Source organism: Colossoma macropomum, unplaced genomic scaffold, assembly GCF_904425465.1.
Source record: "Colossoma macropomum unplaced genomic scaffold, Colossoma_macropomum, whole genome shotgun sequence".
NCBI lineage: Eukaryota > Metazoa > Chordata > Actinopteri > Characiformes > Serrasalmidae > Colossoma > Colossoma macropomum.
In genome coordinates this window covers 36,892,021-36,915,197 of record NW_023494787.1, presented here as the reverse complement: position 1 = coordinate 36,915,197, position 23,177 = coordinate 36,892,021, and the positions used below count along the sequence as shown (strand labels likewise).

The window sequence follows — 23,177 nt, the reverse complement described above, 5'->3', positions numbered from 1 at the left end:
ACAACATCATCCAGCTTGTTAACAAAACTCAACATTACATAGTAACTTATCAAAGTGCGCTTCAATATTTTATTTGGTTAAATGGAACTTTTGTCATGGTTCTGTAAAACTCCTAAAGGCAAGAAAAATCAAAACATGATCTACTTAATATCTTTGGAGTTTATCCTAGACAATTATGTTTCATCAGATATTTCTGCCCAGTAATCTAATGTCTCCAAATCTCAAATTGTAGAGACCCCAGTAAAGTCACACATGCTCAGATTTGTCAAGAGTATTAACGCTAATGATTACCTGCAGCTGAACTCGACAGATAGATCCTCAGTATGAACTCAAACATTCCACATTCTAGATGGAGGTTTTATCTGGGCCAGAAGTATCTCATGTCGCCTTTTTGTCTAATAGTATTTCCTTTAAGGAACTTTAGGAGAATGATCATGAAGTCTCCTGAGCCGTCAAAGAGCAACATTTGAGGATGAAAACTTTCCCTTGGGCTTGTCAGAATGCATCAGTGGGCGGAGCATGAATAGGCCAATTAAAGTTTTTTCTTAGAATCCTACACCCAAGCCAAGAACCATTTAGGAACCTTTGTTTTTAAGACTGTATGTCTGTTAAATATCTGATGTGGTGATTAAGTATCTAACAGAGCTGATTCTGTAAGATGCTCTGTTGTTTACAGTTTGTGCTGCTGAATGAGGCCAAATCAAGGTGCTCTAACAGCAGCCTGAGGAAACAGTGGGTTTATTGTCTCCCTCAGACTGTTTGAAAGAGCGAGTAAACCTGATGAGGGACTACATGAGCACTCACAGGGCTTGTTTGACTTCAAGAATGTAAAAGTCTGAAGAGGACCCCAGAGATTTTTCTGCACTCTCTCTCTCACTGTCTCTCTCTCTCTCTTTCTCTCTCTCACACACACACAAACACACAAATACACACACACACACACACACACACACACACACACACACACACACACACACTGTACTGGAACCTTAACCTTGAATCAAGTCTCAGTGGGCTTTTCTGTGTGCTCTGCTCTCTGGCAACCTGGAAAAACCATCACAGCTGCAGACTGAGAAAATCTAGAAGACTTATGAGCTCAGAGAATGGATAGTGTGTGTGTGTGTGTGTGTGTGTGTGTGTGTGTGAAGTGTGTATGTTCGTACACTTTCAGGAGAAAAATCAGAAAAGATCCAACACAGTGGCCCTGACTTTTGTACATAGCTTTTTATAAAAGCTGCACATCTCATTTGTATAAAACTGAAAGAGCAAAATTAAATTCTGGCTCCTGAAGTTGAGGTTAGGATTCAGATCAGACCTAGAAAAACCGACATATAAGACCTCACTTATATGGATCATTCTACCAAAATGGCTCAAAGTCAGGGTTAAAAACATTTTTTACTTCTAACTGACCTGGACCTTAGACCTTTGCTTTGAGTGACTCGGTACCTTAATTGTGTTTATTTTATTAAAACACATGATTGAACATTCCATTCGTCACTATAAAAACATTCATAGCACTGCTGAAACTTTACTAAATGTTTCAGTAATGACAGTTTCAGCTAATCTTGAGCATAACTCAAAAATGCTAGCCAGCACATGACTACCAAACACAGCTTTAGCATAGCTAAAATAAGGCTCAGTGTACATACTAAAACTTTTTTTTTTTTTTTAAATTAAATTCATATAAATCTAAATATTTCAACCTCAAACATATTTCTTTCTATATATTTCTTAAAATGACATTTAAAAACTTTCACAAGTTGGAATTTAGGGGTTACGCTTTGGGACAGATACCTCCCAATAGAAACACCCTGTATTTAAAGCCAAGGCATTATCTGAACACTGGACCATTTTTTAAAATAGTTTTTTACTGTTATGTAGTAATATGTCCGACTCGTACCAGCACAACACACACTAACACATCACCACCACGTCAGTGTTACTGCAGTGCTGAAAATGATCCACCACCCAAATAGTACCTGCTCTGTGAGGGTCCATGGGGGTCCTGACCACTGAAGAATGGGGTAAAAAGGGGCTAACAAAGTATGCAGAGAAACAGATGGACTACAGTCTGTAATTGTAGAACTACAAAGTGCACCTATATAGTAAGTGGAGCTGATAAAATGGACAATGAGCGTAGAAACAAGGAGGTGGTCATAATGTTATGCCTGATCGGTGTATAATTACATAGAGACATTCACACACACACCTACAAACACACACACAGGAGAAACCAAAAACTTTCTTAGTGTTTAATGTAGGTTTGTGTACAAAGGTTTCATTGTAAGTGATTTTGGAGTGTTTCTATTGGTTCGTTCATCATAAATTTTTGATACAATGTAAAGGACAGTTGTTGTGTTCAAACGATCTAGAAAAATAAAAACTGACAAAAATGGTTGAAAAAAGTGGTAAATCTTTTGGACAGCAACAATATGGGACATTTTACATACAGTTACTAACATACACATTAGGGGTGGGAATCTCTAGGCACCTCATGATTCAATTCGATTACGATTCAGAGGGCTGCGACGCGATTATAAAATGATTATCGATGCATCTCAATGCATCTTTTTTTTCTATACATCATTTCTATTTTCTCACTGTGTGAGGACTTGGTAGTTTTAAAGCAAAGTATTTGTAATGATCCATTATGAATTTACTTCCAATATCTTTTATTAATAAATCAAGTGGAAGTGATGTGGCAAGTCAACTACAAGGCTCTCATTCACTGCCTTTGGAGCACATGAGACGCTGCTGCTGCTCATCTGTGATAAAATGCGCAGTTACGGTGGAATAAGATCCAGTGGTAACGGATGTCCACGCAGCGCGTTACAGCCGTCCTACCCGTTTTTACTGACTTTATAACTTCGGTTTTGGTCTCGTTGTGGGGGGGGTGTCGCTGTGTCGCAGTAATATATCTTCGAGATGTGACGTGTGCAACATTGCGCAAAACCCCTGTTTCGCAACGACTGAGAATTGGCGTGCAGACTGCAGGTCACATAGCAACGATGCATTATTCGCATTTATAAGCAGCGCAGTTGGTTTCCTGGCAAGTTAAATCTGTATCGAGAGACTGTCAAACATTAAAAAGTGGTGAAGCTGAAGTCGCTTCTCTTCCGAATTTTCTCACTCCATCTTAAATGGTGTCGCATTTACATTCGGCGCCTCAGTCAGAATTTAAGGTGGAACGGGTAAATTCGAACACGAAGCTGGAGAATAAGAAGCGACTTCAGCCTCGTAAAACAGTCGAACGATGAGAGACATTTTACAAGAAACTGTTCTAGTTTTAAGGAAAAGTGTCCTGGCGAAAATGAGAGGAAAACGGCTGTAGGCGAAACTTAAAGCAGAGCAAAGTAAATCTGTGCTCTCGTTTATATTGTTTAGTCTATACTAGGACATCATCACATACTGGACATTAAATGTTGTGGCTCCCAAGGTGGTCTGATTTTTGTTGAAAGGACAAAATGGCTCTTCTTATCATCTGAGTTGTGACTCCTGACCTAACCTGGCTTTAATGCAGAGGGAGCCGGTCGGATTTCTCACTCATCCAGTAGTGTTTTTTGTCATGTGCTGTCACAGACAGAATTAAATATTTAGAAAATCGATTTTTGACGTTTGTGAATCGATTCAGAATCGTTCACGCCCACATTGCGATGCATCTAAGAATCGATTTTTTCCCGCACCCCTAATACACATAATATATGCAACATTATTATTACATATAAAGTCTTATATGTACATAATTTATATAGGTCATATTATTATTACATGTATCTACTTGTAGCTAAATGTTGAGTATTTTAATAGTCCATTTATCAATGTAAATGGAATCTGACATTTTCAAATGATTTTACAGTGCAAAAAAAAGCAAAAGTAGAGATCTGAGACGTGTCTATGATCCTGTGTTCTCACACTGTATAATGTGTGTCTGTGAAAAAATGAGGGAGGGAAAGAGAAAGATGGTAAGATTGTAGGAGAGAGGGAAGAAAGTGGTGAACCCACACTGGCTATGGAGATTCTTATTAAAACTTCATTGTGTAGCAGACAATCATTAATCATTTGTCGGAATGGAGCAGAATGAGGAGGAGCAGCTCAACCCAGAACCCTCTAACACAAACACTGCACTGTGAATGTTAGAGAGAGAGAGAGAGAGAGAGAGAGAGAGAGAGAGAGAGAGAGAGAGAGAGAGAGAGAGAATGAAAAGGAATGAAGAATTGAGAGAGAAAGGTCAGACAGAAAGAGATGAGGTAGAGAGAAAGACAGAAAAAGAGAAGAGAGAATGAGGGAGAGAGAAAAAGAGGAGAGAGAGAAAGAGGGAGAAAGAGAAAAAAGAGAGAAAGAGTGAAGGGGAGAGAAAGAGATATCTTAAGAGAAAGAAAAAGAGATAAAGAGAGAATAAAAAGAGAGTGAAAGAAACAGTGAGAGAAAAAGAGAAGGAGATGAGAGAGAAAGAGAGAGAGACGATGAGAGGCGTTCTCTTTGACCTCACAGCGCTGTAAGTAGGTACAGATGGGCTGATGAGCAGAGGGAATATAAATGCTCAAAATGATTAAATAATTTTTCTGTTTTTCGTTTGTTCACTCTTTCCCGATGACCACTCCCATGTTTTTCCTGGACCTCACTGCCAAGACTCTTTAGGAAAAAGCAGGGTGTGTTCAAGAAATATGGATTTATTATGTACAGTCCAAACTGGAGAATGCTCAGGGAACAAAAGAAGGAAAGCAGGCAGATGACGGTTACCTCAGAGAAAGAGGACAAAAACAACAGAAAAGATGTTTGCAAAGATGTGAAGAAGTCAAGAGCAGTTCAATTCATTCCTACATGGAAATTAAAGAGCTAACAGTGCTGCCGTTATTGAACTGACTTACATGGTGTAAAAGCATGTTAAGGTAAAAAGTGGTCTGTACATTGTCTGATTAATCGAATGGAAATGAGAGGCATGATTAAAGGGGAATTCCACTGACTTTTCAAAATTTCTGCATAATTCAGAGGCTGAGACACCTACATCTTCTTCTTCAGTTTGCATATGTAATGTCATTCATGGCAAACTAGCGGTAAATTCAAACAAGTATGTCTTCTTTGGGTAATATTTTGCTTTGGAATATCCTGCATGTACCTCTCTGCCATGAATTGACTTTAAAAATATATATTTTTGGCCAAAAGCTTATCACAGAACTAAAATTAAACATTATCTCAGGCATCAGACAGTGCATTCACAACCATTTCATGTAATAGTTTTCTGTGAGGGAGCTTTTAGAGACATTAAACACTTCAGACGTCTGGTTCCTATCACCACAACTGTGAACAATTCTGACTCAGCAGGTTTCTCTAGAATGGAGCACTTAACATCAAACCACTCTGAATGACTTTGCATCGTAACCAGTTAATTATGCAGGATTTTTACAAAATCAGTGGAATTCCCCTTTAAGTAGCCACTTTAGTCTGTTCTTATTCTTTCTAGACTGTAGCCCATATGCAAAGTAACGCCAAACAGGCCAATTTGAATACAGAGCATTTCACACCAAACCACTCTGAATGACTGTGTTTACATCTTAATGGTGTAATAGTACAGAAAATTAGAAAAAATGGTGGAATTCCCTTTTTAAAACAATTCACTTTTTAGAGCATAAGAATTATTTCAGCACTGATGATTGCAGATGTACAGAAAGGAAAACAGAGAAAAAAGAGAGATGAAAAAAGGGAAAAAAAGAAAAGACCTTTTTGTTATATAAGCAGTGACTTAGCGTGCAGAAACATCTGCATGTCATTTAGTGAGTTCAGTATGAGCAGTCACGGGATCTTCACCGTCACTGCTGCCAACAGTTTTACAAGAAGATAAAACTTCACTGTGCATGTCTGTATGAATATTAATATGTTTTATTGGTCATAAGACTTGGTTATATCAACACAGGCAGATTTGTACAGTTGTGAGCTGGTAGAAACTGTCGAACGCTTCACAATAAATACACTTGGGGGACTGAAATCCAAGCATGAAGCAGAGAGAGACACACACAACACATTTTGTCACCTCACACACACACACACCACGCACACATAAACGGCAGATATTTGCTGTCGCACTGACACAATGACACTGTGACAATGGACCACCATATAAAGGAATAACTGAAGAAATCAAGGCTGGGGGATAACCAGAAGAGCCAGCTGACCACCAGAAGTATGATCGACCCCTCACTCTCGCTCATACACACGGGTGCAGACAACATCTCCGGCACTCATGGTCTAAAAGACAGGAGAGAAAGGAAACAGGCTAGTAACAGACCAGCATTACAATCAATGAAATTTTGAATGAAAGTATTTAGCATACAAACTAATGGCACCACAACACCACCTTTTTACCTTCATGAATATAACAGAACATGCACATTAAAGCCCCCACGATTACTAAAATTAACCTAAAATTATAAACTAAAATTAACCTTCTCGGTGAATCAGCTGTCATTAGTTTACATTATGATAATATTTCAATTTTTTTTGCACTGAAAAAAAGTAATGTGCTAGGACATTTTTCATTCATCAAGGTACAAACAATGTAAATGTACCCTTAAAGGTACAGCAACAATTTTAATGTCCAACTGTATGTCATAACTATGTTTTTTTTTATGTTTTACATATTTGTACCTTTACATTACCTAATGTTTTAAAATATAAAACGATAAAATAAAAAGACTGGAGACGGGGTGCGTGGGAGTCAACACAGATTAAAAATATTACTGCAATGGATTATGGTACAATTTCGTTCCCTAACTAAGGGTACTGAAGACGTACCTTTGAGGGCACCAAAACAGTGACTGTTTAAAACCTTTTTTTCTGCGAGTACATCGTCTTCTTTTACAGTAAGAAACAGAGCATGATGAACAGCTATTCAGGCATTTTTTGCCACACTGTGTTTTTAATTATTATTTAGTATTTAGAAGTCTATGCATGTTCACTTCAGTTTATTTTTGTTGTTCAGTTTTTTTCAAAAACTCGATTAATTAATTAATAAAAATTATTGCTTCTCAATTAATCGATTACTAATGTAATAGACACTCACAATGTTCACTACAATGAAATTAAGGTAAGATTATTTAGCATTCAGCCCTTGATGGCACTACAACACCTTAATAAGCTTATTGTAGCTGTCGGAACAAAACCTTGAATCTCCAAAACAGGAACTTTTCAAAAGGAAGAAAAAATGTTCTCAACTTTCAATCTAATTTAATGACATTTTCCCCCCAAGTAATTTTGGAGCATTAATACTGGTCTGTTCATCATGACATTTTGACACAATGTAAACAGCAGCTCAAATTATGCAAAAAAAAATTTAATTAAATAAAATGTCAAAAATAGAGGTAAAAAGATTTGTTCTAACAGCAACTATATACATAAAGGTGTGAATATTTCCATATTCCAAATTCCAGCTAAACCAGCTGTGATGAGTCAATAATGCCAGGATTCAGTATTTCACTGTGAAACTGAGAGTCCCTAGAGAATAATACAGTAAATCCCTAGTTGCATCTCTGTGGTCGTTTGACTCTCCATAAGTATACAACTTCCCTGTATTAAAAACTCATTCACGTGGCCCCTAGTTTTTATGGATGTGCTTCTAGGTAGTATACATTAGTAATTAAATGAAGTAAGCACAGCTTAGTTGCATGAAAGCAACTGTTTTCCATGAACCGCTGAAGAAAACTTGACTAACCAAGTTTTAAGGTACGTAACTACATTTTCTCGGTGGATAGACAGAATTTAAGGTGTTAGAGAACTTCTATATTTAGATGATTTCATGAGATGAATGGTTAGTTGGTTAGCAAATGGTTAGCAACTTCTATGCGATGGAACGTCCTATTTAGTGAATTACACTCATGTAATCAATTGAAGGATTTTGCTTACCAGAATGAGCTCTCCATCATTGGTCAGCTCACGTGTCCAAGATGTCTTAGGCCCCTCCCCTTTCTGCAGTGTCTGCTCACAGGTGATTTTTCTGTCTGTCTCCCATTTAGGGAAACTCTGAGGGAAAGAACAGAAAGAAAATACACAGCAGAGTTGACTAAAACTCCAACACCTTCTTATCGTATAGGCTAAATGAGAAACAGTTTAGATGTAGTGCAGTGCAGTATTACACACATACTATAGGTCAAATGTATTGAAGCAAGCTGTGATTTTTAAAGTTTTTATTTTTTATATTCAAATATTCCTTCATAGATTTTGTTACTAACTGTCTCTTATATTGCTTAATTTATAATTATTTGCAAACTTCTATTTTAAGATGTGCTTAAGCTAATGAAGCCTCCAGGAGCATCTAAATGTGAGAATCAGGTGGATGTAATTAGAGCTGCCATGAAACTCTGCAGGAGGTGTACAACAAATTAACAGATCAAATCTGACCTTTTTTTTTTTTTTTACCTTGATAGTTAATGTTCCCAGTCATATTAAGCAGGATAATCATTTAAAACATCATTTAAAGGACAAAATTAATGTTTTCCTGTAATCTTCCATCAAAATGTAGTGTCTTATATCCATTTCTAAAACATTTTCTGTCATTTCATGTCATTGTCCACTAGCAGGCAGAGAAAAATAATATTAACCAATAATATCACTTCCACTCCCATCTATCAGTGAGATTCATATTGACTTTCAGAATCAGTTGTGTATGTTAATAAACATATTATTGTCTTTTATCTCTTCAGAAATAAAATGTTTATATTTATTTTTGCAAAGTAAGTATTGCTTGAGAACTTTTCTATTTTATTCTATTGTTTTATCTTGTCAAATTCATCATGTTTGTCATATATGCACACTACCAGTCAAAAGCCACGTAATTGGATATGCATTGTGTCACATACTTAAAGATACTTTACTCTGCCAAAATGCGAATGAATTTCATTTCTATAACAAACACAAAAAATCACATTGTTCATGAAGCTGCTTGACAAAATGCTACATCTGATTTCTTATAGAATCTAATATAGAATATATTTTGATTTGTTTAACACATTGTTGGTCTCTGTATAAATCCATATGTGTTATTTCATAGTTTTGATCCATGCATTATTATTCAAAGATGTGGACAGTGGCAAAAATAAGAAACACCGTTATATAAGTAGATGTATCCAAATGTTTGGCTGGCAGTGCATTCATTTAAAGAGGTGTGATGTTACCGTGCATGGTCGTCCGTCCACGGTGGTCTCGCTGAAGCACTGACCCACAGTGAAGGACACGTGGGTGGTGCGTACGCTGGTGGAGGTTTGGATCGAGAGCGTCTCTCCTTGCTGCGTGATTTCCACTGAGGGCTTGGACGCTGCTGCCACTGCAATTTTCCTCAAGAAGACATTGACACCTACAGAACACACACCCCCACAGAAGGAGGAACAAGGAGTCATTTATCCACAGACGGATCAAAAGACTATTTCCTGTGGTAGGTTTCCTGACCTTAATGAGTGCACCCACGCTAATTATGACAGAAAGCATTTCCACAGAATCTCTCTGGAAGTAATCAAATTCAGATCAAGGAAATGTTGAACCACTCATAAATATTTAGCCATGCCTGGGGTTCCACTGCAGAGTTTATTTCACTTTAAGGCCATTGCAAAATTGAATGGAGACCACAAAGCGAATAAGTGGAGATCCAGAAGAAAGGAGCTGGGGGGGCTCAGTATACTGTGTAGTGAGGAACTCATTTTCCCAGAAAAACACAGAATTCTACTATTTCACCATGAAGGAGCCATTCGTCCTGTCCTGTCGGTGGCCAAAGCTTGACCCATGAGCACTGAAACAAATCAGTCCTAATTCCTTATTGCAGTGGTTCCTAATGAGGCATTTACCTGAAGCTCATCAACCTTTACTTGCTCTTTTTATGGTCTCGCTGCCCCCTCCCCCCACCCTAATCCCCCAGGTTTAGTGAACTGTGATCTAAATTACAATGGAGAAGCTACAGCCCCACAACTGCCCTGAAAGCCTTTTAAACTGATAAACTGATACAGCCTAAGAAAACAAGGCCTCTGTTGAACTGCACTGAATTCAATTTAGCCCATTTGCTATTACTTTGAATACAGATTGAACTCAGAAGAGAAGCAGTAAGAACAGACTAAAGTGACCACTTAAAGGGAAACTCCACTGATTCTTTCAAAAGTTCTGCATAATTTAGTTAGTTAATTCTGAGGCGGTCTGATGTGAGATGCTCTATTCTAGAGGAAATTACAGAGTCGGAATTGTTCACAGTGGTGGTGATAGGAACCAGACGTCTGAAGAGTTTAATGCTTCTAAAAGCTCCTTCACAGAAAGTTATTACAATAAATGGTTACATATACAGTGTTTTGGCCTTTTTAAGATTTACCACCGTCAATATTACATATATAACACTCAGAAGACAGTTTCACTGGTGGTTTTGGAGAGTGAATAAAATGGCTAAGTTTGTGTTGTGGACATCTTGAATCCTGGTTCCCATCAGTACCACTGTAAATAAAACTGAGTTTCTCTACAGTGAATTTCACATCAAACCACTCTGTGATTTTCCTCTTGAAAGGAGAAAAAGGGTAATGAAGGAAAAGTATGAAATGTCTGAGTACAAGAATTGACAAAGGCGCCCAGCATCTTTTTCTTCTGTGAGTGTATTTCTTAAATATAAAGATTAAAAAGAAAAAAAAGGGAACAAAACCACCCGAAGATGAGCCAGTTTGCAGTAACGCCGTGAGGCAGGACGGTCCATAACAGCAAACTCACCGAGCGCTTTCAGCAGCTCCTCGAAATTCTCTGAGCTTTTCATTTTCCAGGTTCCGGAGAAGTCCGCCACGCTGCCCTCCATCTCACACTCACCCCGGGTCACTGACAGAGTTACTGAGTTACGGAGCTTCACACGATTACTTCTTTCTCCTTCTTTCAGCAACTTTCATACATCGACTCTCTCTGTACCTTTGTGTGTATGTAGGTCTCTCTCTCGCTCACTCTTAGTGTCGCTCACTCCTCCAGGCGGCTCGCAGGTTTTGTTTGGTGGGCGGGGCCTGTGCTCCGCGCGCCATGTGCTTCTCCGTTTTCACTCTGCTTTCTCTCAGCATAACGGTTAACCGAGGAAAATTAACAAAGAGTGAAAGAACTCCATTCCATCCTGTTATAAATAGCTGTTAAATCGCTTTCCCCTCCTCTCTGTATCTCTCCCTTTATCTCTCTCTGTCTGTCTCTCTCTCACACACACTTTAGAATTACATGTTAACGCTTGTTAGCATTCAAACCAAAACAGCCGCAGTGATAGTGATCTTATCTCTGTGTATAATCTCTCTGTCTGTGTTCAGGTCTCTTTACTGAAGTCTGCTCTCACTGTCTAAAGGGGAGATAAATGTCTCCTCATAGCTTAGTTGTTGTTTTAGTCCTTCTAGAGTTGACTGAACACTCTCAGCAGGGCCAGGAAAGAAATGTTGGACACCCATTATAACCATGTTAAAACTGAAACAGGATTTCTGTTCTGAGCTTTTAACGGGGAGCTTTACAGATGTTTTTCTCTCAAAAGTTCTGCACAATCACATTACATATAGTCAAGATGTGAACAGTCGTTCAGAGGGGTTTGGAGTGAGATGCTCTGTTCTGGAAAAACGGAGTCTGAGCTGCTCACAGTGGCGGTGATTGGAACCACACGTCTGAAGCAATAGCAAAAACTACAGAATAACAGAAAACTGTTACACACAACAGTGACAAGCATGCTGCCTGATACCGGAGACGATGTTTTACCACAGTTATAGAGATTTTGGCCTAAAACACTCCATTCTTGGTGGAAGAGTAGAAGTAAGGTGTTGTAGGGCAAAACAGTGTCCAGAGAAAACTATATTTTCAGATATACCATTAACATTACAGATATAACCCGAGGACGTGTAGGTTCACTGGCTGTTTGGGTTGTAAATAAAATGGCTGTTGTGTTGTGTCCACGGCAACTCCTGGTTCCCATCACCACCACTGGAAAGAAATCAATCAATAAGTTTCTCTACAATGAACCATTTCACATTAAACCAATCTGAATTACTTTATATCTCAGTTATTAAATTATGTAGACGTTTTAAAGACAGAGACCGGATGTGTGGCGATTGTGGCCGCAGCACAGAATCCATCTGCCTCAGGCTTCTGAAGAGAGCTGAGGAGAAGAACAGCACAGGGTGTAATGGAAACCACACACTGCCAGTGCTGCTTGATTTAATGACCTCTCAGGATCCCTGAATAAACTTCAGTGTCTGAGATGACCGGTCACCTCAGCCAGAGGACATCACAGTGAGGACTGCAATGTCTGTTCACTGAAACACTCACTGTCACTCTTTCCTCTCCGCACAGTGACATTGTGCATCCATGGTGTAAACACGTTGTAACTGACGCACAATAGGAAAGTGTGCTAATGAGCTGAGCTAAAGACGACTCCGCACTCCGCTGTGAATGAGGAGGACAATTGGAGACTCCAGGCCAGCGCTCAGTTATTCAGCCAGCTAGTGTTTAAAAGGGCAACTCCACCAAATTTCCAGAAGTTCACCACGAGAGTCCACGGTTACTTTTTCAGTGTTATAACTCAGAGCCTCAAGAGACTCGCCAAAATCAGATCCAGATCAGAACAACAAGAACCTTCGCTTCTGTGTAGACAGACGAAATATTCAGATCTATATCATGACAAAAACCACAATGAAACGTAACTATTGGCCTAAAACTGAAGTGGAGATACATCTAAATATTTGCCAACAGACATTCCTTGTTGTCCAGTTCAGATCTGCAATATCTTGTAGGACCTGACAAAGTCTTCGGTTGTGTGTAGTGCAGCATCACATCCCTCATCCTCCCATCAGTTTGACAGAATTCATGATTTTATATCTTTTGTCATCCATTTATTTTCTCTCACTACAGTTCCCAGCTGGCAGTGTACAAATGTTTTGGGACCACTGGGAATCCCACCATAGTAAAAGCAGATGTAATGATGTGGCTAATAAATACAGACATGATATTCAGCTTCTTAGCAGTACTGTTAGCTATCCGACAGAGCAGGAAATAAAAAATCAAAAACAGACCGCTCTCTTCTTTCCATCTCAGACAGCTTGTAGTTCTCAAACGTTCCTCTCACCTTCACGATGCATCAGAAGGGGTTTTTCATTATCTTTAAACTGGAGAGGGGGATGAAAAAGAGTGAAGGGTGGTGAAAAGAGTGTCAGATGTTTGGTGGTAAATGAAAGGAAATTTGTAAGTGTGTAAGAGATCATAAAGGTGGTCTGTAAAGGAGGAGAGTGTTTGAGAGAGACGAGCTCAAACACCCTGACTGAGATGAAAGACGAATGAAGAGTGTGAGTGGACAAAGAGAAAAGAGAAGCTAGAGAGAGAGAGAGAGAAGGAGAAAGAGAGAGAGGAGAGGGGTCGTTTAGTATGGGGGCTATGGAGTATGGAGGGCTGTTTACATGGGGGCTGTTTAGGGTAAAATACACTGAAACACTTGCACACACCACTTATTTTGTAAAACTCTGTCTTCCTGTTACAGTGAAATGACTTCTGCGCACTGAAAACTGTCATGCACACACCAGTGATACAAGTGTTTCATAGCTGTGTACAAGTAGTGTGTGTGTATGTGCGAGTGTGCAAGTGTTTCAGTGTTCCATAGTGTTTCACCCTAAACAGCCCCTCATAGGTGTAAACTGAGACTGCACCCCCGCTCCAAAACTTTCCCCTTTTTTCCCTCTTTCCCTTCTGACCTTCCTTTCTCCCTCACTTGCCCCCTACCCCCACCTCTCTCTCTCACTCTCTCTCTCTCTCTCTCTTTCTGTCCTCCAGTGCATTTCAGCAGCTCAATTTCAGCATGTCTGGCACAACTGATACTCCTGGAAAACGAAGACAGGGAAAGGAGGACAGAGGGAGAGAGAGGGAGAGAAAAGAGAAGGGTGCAGGGTACGTGTAGTCAAAATGAAGTCTGTGGCAGAAGTTCAGTCTGTTTTCATAAACTCTGTGAACACTTCCCATTAACATCAGTGAGCCTCTGTACGAAGTGACCAGATCAATAGGAGTCAATAAGAGTCAAAAAGAGTCAATAAGAGTCAATAAGAGTCAAAAAGAGTCACTAAGAGTCAAAAAGAGTCAGCTGAATTTAAATAACGATCCCACAGTCACTCAGCATTGAGCTTACTGTCTGACTGACCCTCCTGGAGAACAGAGAGCGAAAGAGAGATCTACTAAAATGATTTCTGTTCCACGGTGAAAGGAGACTTCTACGGTCTACTGTATCTAAATGTGTCAAATACTGTGAAATTTTATTATTTCTCATAGCATAAATAATGGCCTCTCCCACTTCTCCTTCTATGCTGATGGCACAGTAATTGTTAGTTAGGGACTACTTTGCCTTACATCACCCTGCACCACTGCTGTGAACAGTTCAGACTTGGTAATTTTCTCTAGAATGGAGCATCTCGCATCAGACCACTCTAAATTATGAATATAATTTAATTATGCAGAATTTTTAAAAATCGATGGAATCCCCGTTTAACAGTAAAGCCTGGGGTTGACGTCATTTCACAGAGGAACACTTGTTCGCTGCTCGGCGTTTCCGCCCGCACCCCGATTTCAGGAGTACAACACAGACATGGCGAACCACCTTCGCTTCGTTGCGCGGACAGTGATGGTTCAGGATGGAAACATTGATGCTGCCTATAAAGCTCTAAACAGGTATTTCATGCTCAGTGTTTTAATGAGTTAATCGTAGTGATGTTGGCAAAACCCTGTCTTATTTTTCCTGAACTGGTTTTGGGAGCTCAGTCTGACAGGAATGACCTCCGCATTAGCCACGGCTAACAAAGCTAACCTATCACAGCTCGCTAATGTAACGTTATTTAAAAAAATATTTAAATATGTTAATAACAATTAATGTCTTCAGCTCACTCCTAATCCCACATTTGCTTAAAGATATGTTAGTAGAACTCATGTATTTTCTGCTGTGTGGTTAATAAAGTCCAGTTAAACCAGTTTAGTCCTGTAACCTGTTTTAGTGCTCGTAGCTTATGGAAAGCTGAAATATGAATACTGTCCTTAGTTAACAGAAGTAGCAAGATAAACGTCTTGATAATTGAGTGTCGTTCTACACGTGATTTATTTGCTACTGTAGATGTAATTTCTATAGTACAGCAGCATTTAGATCACAAAATAATATTCATAAAAATCAACCAGTGGACAATTTAGAAAGCCACAGATTGTCTTGGACCGTCTTGGAAGTGGCACTTCTCTTTAATACAAGTGATTTTATGTCTGAAGGTGTAACAGGGATGTGTCAATAGTTTTAGTTTAAAAAAAAATTACAACAAAGGGGTCTTTTTGAAAGCACTGGATGAATCTCATATGGCCCGCTGTTCCCTGTATAGTGCACTACAGGAAAACGTTCACAAACATATTGCTTTTACAATCAAATAATACACTTAATCTCCAGTATGGAGACAAGCAGCCAATATGAATCCAATATGTGTCTCTCTGACATTTAATGTACTATTTGGATGAACAGTTCATTTAGACCTATGCAGTGCACTATATAGGGAATAGGGAGCCATTTGAGAGTGTGTTCGATTTATAGTAGGTTTAAAGGAAGGATCTGTCTTTACTACAAATGATTTGATGCTTTTTGTCTTCTTTTTATCCAGATTTATGTGAATACTTAGGAAGTTCTCCATTTATGCACTTTTTAGATGAAAGTTTAAGGCACCTTAATTTTTTTTAAGAGCTATTTACTCGGGCAGTAAGTGTTTATTTGCTCAGGAAAAAACATGACAGTAAATGCAAATAATGTTAATACAGTAAATAGTAAATTTGTTAATGTAATAGTGATATGTTGATGTGTTTGCTTAACAGTGTCCTTAACAGTTGCCTGGTTTGGTTAATTAATACCTTATTAAATTAAATTAGGAGTGCTGCTGATGGAACTTAAGAAATCCATGTGATGGCTGAGGGCATCGAGAAAAATATGGGACCAACATTTGCTCTTCAAACAAGCTCACAAGATACTAGAACTACCCTTTTGAGAACAAGAAATGCTTGTTTCTTTTTACTGTATTATAGCAAGTCATGTGGTCAGCAAGGCAGACTAAGCTTGTCTCTAGGCTTGAGTGACGTGTTTACAGTTATGATAATGATTTCTGTTGCAACCGTCCTGTTTTGCCTCAACTCATCACAAGCTTTCAGCATAAGTTATATCGTGCTAAATTAAAACATGTAGGTGTATTTTAAATATTATCATTTTATTTTGTGTCCCCCCTTCCACCTTTTGAATGCAGATGTGAGGCAAAATAGTCCCCAATTTTTTCCAGATTTAACTCTATTTTACCATCATTATTGTTACATATAAATACTCCGAAAACTTCCATAGGTTCACTAGTATTCTGGGATAGTAAATGAAATCATTATATTTGCACTGTAAGCATTGTAATTCCTGGTTCCTGTCACCATCACGGTAAAGAAATCCAAGTCTGTAAGTTTATTTACAGTGAAGCATTTCAAACCCAACCATTGAATGACTTTGACATATCAACAATTGAACTATGCAGAGGTTTCGAAAAAATAGTGGAATTCCCCTGTAATGAGTAAAGCTAGGTTCATGGTTACTCTCTCTTTAAAATAAATTATTGCCAAGAAATGATTATAGGAAATATAGTTGTTACCCACAGAGGGAGCTGTTGAGTACTTCTTTCAAACAAATATATATTCTTCACCTTACTCTGCAACGTGGTTTTTATTTTAAAGTTTTCAATTATCATAAATTAAAAGAGCAAAATAAAGTTTTCAATTTTCATAAGTTCATTCAAAAACTATTATTTAACTAAATTATAAATCTTAATAGTTTACCTAACATATATGGTTGGCCAGTGGCACCACCTGTCTTTAGACTTTTGGAGGCAGAAGATGCTAAAATGAGCTTTAAATGGAAGCATATTTTCACATAAAAGCGGTATTGTTGAATAATTTGATATATTTCATGTATTTATTACATTTTTGGGGGGGAAATAATGGACACAAAAAACGCATGTCATGTCAGAGACACTTTTGTTTATGGCATTTGGTAGATGCTTTTATCCTGAGTAACTGTGTTAGGAGTCTAGCCCAAGGACTCTTATTTTTATAGTGTAAGGTGCTTACCCAGGTGGGGGATCAAACTCTAGTCTGCAGCATGGAGGGCAGAGGCATCATCCACTACATTATAGCAACCACTATAGTTTGGTTCCCTTGGTTCAGACCCAAGCAGAAAATGATTCATTGCTTCATTTTAGTTCTGGTTTGCCTAACGTTCACACTGACAAGTAAAAGATCACAACTGTTTGGCTTTATTTATGTCTTGTTTTATCTGTTTTGTCTATCTATTAGAGCAATAAGACACAAGACTCTCTTTGTTACAGAGGTTTTGCAAAACGCAAAGTACTGCTTTTACAAATCAGAGAAACCTTGGTACTGTAATGCATAATATAATTCGTATGCAGTCAGATGTGTATATTGAGTATTTTATAGTGAGTTCAGCCTCATTTTAAAACCGAAATGATCTATTTTATGTTTACCCATTCAGAGAGTATGAAAAGATGATAAAACGCATGCATGTCTCAAAACAGCTTCAGAAAATCAAATTTCCCACATAGTAAAAAAGTTCTGCAGAGTGTAGGGCTGGGCGACAAAATGATAACGATAATTATCGCGATATAACTTTTCCTCGATAGAGCGATACGACATGTTCGATAAATGTTCGAAATAATACACCATTCTCACAGTCCCACGTTCAGCGAAAGCCCTGGTGTCGTTTTCTTCTGCAAGGAAAGCGACACTACTCTGCTGTCGCCAGGAGAGGGCGCACTTCCGAGTTTTTCTACATGATTAGTGAGGGAGGGGGCCACGAGTAAGATGAGTCTTTAGCAACGGCTGAAACGCGGAGTTATACAGTCCCTGTCTGAGTGGATGTTATCGGCGATCTGTTCTCCTGTGACCGAGTGTGAGTGACGAGGTCAGTGGTGTAACTGTACTGTCCTACAGCGAACTCACCTCTTTCCGTGCATCCTTTCCAACAACTTTAGCAGCGATAAATCACAATCCTCACAACTACAGCGCTCAGTCATATTTAGTATTAGTGTATTCCCAGTGGGTTCATGTAAATTACAGCCCTGATTTAAACAAAAGTAAACTGAGGAAGCTGTGAGGCATTGGAGTGCGGGAGAGCGCTAACCTAGCTTTTCAGGCTAGCTGTTTTTTAGCAGCTGGCTAACTTGAAGCAGCGCTCCTTCACTGCACAACACGGAGAACTGATGATACTGTGGATCAGACACGACACAAAAGCACCGCTTTCAGTTTAAACGTACCTAAAAGGTGGACTCTGTTTGTCTGGTGTTGATATTTTGCGGTTCACCACTTAAACTACTACGATAGTATAGAGAAATCCAGTCGTCGCTTCTGGTGTTTGAATGCTATGATGTCAATTGTAGCAGGGTAGCCGAGCGCTCGTCACCAGCTAAAAATGTTTTCTTTCTTAAATTATGACTATACAAAATAGCCATGCTTTTCCAGCTGGTAAAAACAGCTCACCAGACACTTTCTCCCCACTCTCCCATGACAGATTTGTGAAATGTTCCACTGTTTGGCGAGTGTTTGTCACGATCTGACCATAAAGGATAGTTTAAAACAGCAATTAACCACCCAGGAGCAAAAATCAGCCTTCAAACTTGAAAGAAATAATGATTTGACATTTATCGCGGTATGTATCGATATCGAACAATATGAATTTTGTTTATCGTGATAACATTTTTATTTTATCATTTATATATATACCCATATCGCCCAGCTCTAGCAGAGTGGAGACAACAGTTCATTCTATCTTAGGTCTGTTTAGATGTCTTTGGTCTGTATTATGTTCATACTTTAAATGAACCGTACAAGAGTTCATTTTGAGGTGAACCATTTATTTATTTATTTATTTTCATTCATTCATTCACTCATTCATTCATTCATTCATTCATTTGGTGTGTACCAGAGTTGACCAGGATGTCAGTGTTCTCACTTGCTCTAATGAACCAGAGCAGTCGCACCAGGGTCCATTTTAATCGAACCAAACCTGCAACGTCTGAACACGCCCTTAGTGTAGGCACATTTGTTAATTGGGTTCATATGCTTTGTGAATGATCATTATTGCAGGCATATTGTATATGCAACATGAATATTGTTGTAGATATATTCATAAACCAGTGGAATTTCTAGTCTTGGGGGATTCATACAGCAGTTGGCAACAGCTAACACTGGAGAGGAAACTGGGCAAAAATCCAGCCTCTTCATTTTGAAATAAATAGGCTTGTTTGCTCTATAAATCCAGGGGCATTAAATCTCACCAATGTTTAATCAGTACACTGATGCTTCATTGATTTGGCAGAGATGTGATTTTGTTCTCATATGGCTATTTTCTTCTGAGGTTTGAGATTGTAAAAGCAAGTAATAAAGGACCCATGCATCTCATCTTCTGTCTGTCTCATCTCACTCCAGGGTGCTATCGACGGATGGAATCATTGAGACTGTAAAGCGCGGACGCTATTATGAGAAGCCCTGCAGACGCAGACAGAGGGAGAACTACGAGAACTGCAAGAGAATCTACCACACTGACATGGCCCGCAAGATCTCCTTTATATCCAGGGCAAACAGACAAGACCCATGGCTCGGGTGTTAGTTACAGATAACTTTTTACAAGGACAGACCATATGTTGTTTTGGAACAATTCACTGTAACCTGGTAAAGAAAGGAGACCCACGGACTGGATTATGGAAACAGCACCACTCTGATTTTGTCTAAGTTCTGGTCCTGTTGTAGTTCACTGGGATTCCATCCTAGTAGAGAATGTCAGTGTTGGGCTTTTGTTCCTTTTATGCTCATCTCTTGCCTGTTTGTGTTACTGTACACATTGTGTGAAACTGACCACATCCAGTATGTTTATGTCGATGTCAGGGTACCACCATTAAATGTCTCCATAATCTTATCACAAGATAAGATGGTGTAAATTGTTGGTTATTTATTTAATCTATATATTTTTAAATCTGCTCATGTATCAAGTAGGTTCTTTGGAACTGTACTTACTAGAGGCCTGACCAGTATATTGTTTGCCCGATAATATCGGCAGATATTGGCAGCAGGCAGTTTCTGAATGTCGCCAATAATTGCCACTGGGTCATGGAAACTCTGGGATTTGAGCTTACAATCTCCTGATGATAACTATGAGAACACTACAGGCTGAACTGGTGAATGTGAACACATAACACCCCCATGGTTAAACTAACTCTCTACAGTTTATGTGGGTTAGCTTTCTTTGATCTGAGGTGAAAAGTTGGCCACCATGGGGACTAGTAATAGGTATAAAGAGTAAACGTGTCCACAGAGGGCAAACCTAATATCACAGTAAACGCAATACAGTGTTTTATGTGGAAAGACGAGTTACGGAAAACCAAAAGTGACCGATAGTGGCAAATTTTGGGGGTCTCCAATCCATTTAAGCAGTATTGGTATCAAGATAAACAAAAAACGCATTATTGAAAAAAATATTTTCCTTGAAAGTCAAACAAGTCTTGGACACTAGACATACACAACTAGCTCTTCATTAAAATGTACACCTACTTGTTTGTGCAATTATCTAATCAGCCAACCATGTGGCACCAGTGCATAACATCATTCAGATACAGGTCAGCAGCTAATGTTTACAACAATGGTCAGAATGGAAAAAAAAGTGATCTCAGTGATTTTGGCCATGGCATGATTGTTGGTGCCAGATGGGCTGGTTTGAGTATTCCTGTAACTATTGATCTGGGATTTTTACACACAATGGTCTCACCACAGAGAATGGTGCAATACAGAAAAAACATTTTGGTGAGTGGCAGTTCTGCAGACAGAAACACCTTGTTGATAAGAGAGGTCAACAGAGAATGGCCAGACTGGTTCAAGTTGACAGATGGGCTACAGTAACTCAGATAAACATTAAGCACAATTGTGGTGCGCAGAAAATCATCTTAGAATGCACAACACATCAAACCTTGAATGTATGTTTGAGGTGGATGGGCTACAACAGCAGAAGACCAGAAGACCAAGCTGAGAATGCAGTGGACATGGGCTCACCAAAACTGGATAGTTCAAGGCTGTAAAAACGTGGTGTGATGAATTCTAAACTCTGCTGAGGCACACAGGTGGTAGGGTCAGAATTCGGCTCCAACAGCATGAATCCATGTAGCCAACCTGCCTTGTGTCTACAGTACAGGCTGGTGGAGGTGGTGTAATGGTGTGGGGAATGTTTTCTTGGTGCACTCCATCATCACTTGAAAGCCACAGCCAATTTGAATATTGTTGCTGACCATGTGCATCCCTTCATAGCCACAATTTACCATCTTTTAAGGGCTACTTCCAGGATGAAAATGTGCCATGTTGCAAAGCAAAAGTTGTCAAACTGGTTTCTTGGACGTGTCACTGGACCTGAATCCAATTGAACACCTTTGGGATGTGGTAGAACAGCCGATTCACAGCCTGAAAGTGAAAAATCAGCAGGAATTGCGTGATGCAATCAAAGGAATGTTTCTAAGTTTCTATGTTTCACTTTATTAGGATTTCTTTTGAAATCCTAATAAAGTGCTGGATGAATGCATGTTTTTCCTGAAAAAAACATTAATTTGGGTAAGTACTTTTATTTTTTTACAGTTAGCATGGATAACCGATTTTTCGTATTGAAGTGGTCAATAACAGGGGTACCTATGCTAGTTAAGTGGTTTAGAAATGGACAAATCATATACAATGTACCACAGCGCTACAGCACAGCTAGATAACCTGCTTTGTTGTTCCTACCTAAATAATATACCTTCATACAGGCAATCATAAGAACTTTAAGAACGAGTATCTTTTGTGTATAAGTAATTTAAGAAGCTGTCATGGCCAGTTCTGGAGTTCAGCTGTACTCTTTTCACTTGACCTGATTTAACTTTTCAAGCTCTTAATGATCAGAAGCTGGTAAATGACTACAGGACTTGATTTGCAAAACACTGTGCTATATTTTCCTTCTACTCCCATTGCAGGGCAATCCATTATCCATTAGGTTAAGGATGCCCAACCCGGGTCCTGGAGATCTACCACCCTGGAGAGTTCAGATCCAGCACACCTGGCTTTAATATTCAGATGCCCCTGAAGGTGGTCATTACACAAAACAGGTGTGTTAGATTAGGGTTGGAACTAAACTCTGCAGGGTGATAGGTGTTCAAGACCAAGATAGAACACCCCTGCATTAAGTGCTGCAGTATCGACAGGTGCTTGTTCCAGTCTCCACAATTCTACCTGATTTCATGCATAAGCTGCTAAATTATGAAAACCTACTTTGTTTAATTACTGCAGCTGTATGGTTGGAGCAAATGCATGGGAATTGCAGCACTTGATGGTTCATAGTACAGAATGATGATCATTAATGTGTTTGAAATGCTAGCATAAATTTGGATCAGTCTGGTTTTGAAGTAAAATTTAGAAATGTTTAGGCTACTACACAGCACTTGTGTAGCCTAAACACAGAACAGTGTTCTATTTGGTTCTGTAATGTGGTTCTCAGCCCTAGTTTTGGATTACCCCTGCAATGCAATTTTGCTATTCCCATCCCTGGTCCTGGAGAACTCTCTGCCCAGCACATTTTAGTGTTTCCTCTGCTACCAACACACCTGCTTATTAACTAATCCAACTAATCAGCTCCATAACAAACCCTTCATTGCTTGACAGGGTGAGTTGGGAGCTGGGAAAACATCCATCAGGATCGGAGAAGAAGAGAGGAAAAGTTTTGTATCTTGCAAAACATGCACTGTTTATTTTTTGTCAGAAGTGCTGGATAAATGGGGAATACCTGTTCACTGTAAATGAATGAAAGATAATCTGGTACCACTTTAAAATAAGACTACCTTTATAAGTGGTTTATGAATGGTTTAAAATAAGTTTATTAATGGTTATTAATTAGCTCATAAATACCTTAAAGTCATCAATAAACCATTATAACCTATTAATACAAAAGATAAATATGAATACCTGATGAAGCTGACACATTTAATGCTGACTGATGGAGAAGACAAAGCAAGGTTAGTAACCAGCAAGATCTGAGGTTTAACTAAGTGAATGTGGGTTCACTGTTAGGCAAACAACAGATCACTGTTGCCCTTTTTGCTTAT

General features: G+C 38.9%; 2 protein-coding genes across 2 annotated transcripts; one reads left to right on the top strand and one right to left on the bottom strand.

The window, feature by feature from the left end:
- Positions 1–5,857: 5,857 nt before the first annotated feature.
- crabp2b (cellular retinoic acid binding protein 2, b) lies at positions 5,858–10,973 on the bottom strand. Its single transcript, XM_036565711.1, has 4 exons — positions 10,726–10,973; positions 9,165–9,343; positions 7,897–8,013; positions 5,858–6,243 (listed from the first exon to the last, which is right to left on the bottom strand). The coding sequence occupies exons 1-4, from the start codon at positions 10,805–10,807 to the stop codon at positions 6,193–6,195; spliced, it is 429 nt and encodes a 142-aa protein (XP_036421604.1). The 5' UTR covers positions 10,808–10,973; the 3' UTR covers positions 5,858–6,192.
- A 3,577-nt stretch (positions 10,974–14,550) lies between these two features.
- On the top strand, positions 14,551–19,992 carry mrps21 (mitochondrial ribosomal protein S21). Its single transcript, XM_036567187.1, has 2 exons — positions 14,551–14,670; positions 19,495–19,992. The coding sequence occupies exons 1-2, from the start codon at positions 14,588–14,590 to the stop codon at positions 19,673–19,675; spliced, it is 264 nt and encodes an 87-aa protein (XP_036423080.1). The 5' UTR covers positions 14,551–14,587; the 3' UTR covers positions 19,676–19,992.
- Positions 19,993–23,177: the final 3,185 nt, after the last annotated feature.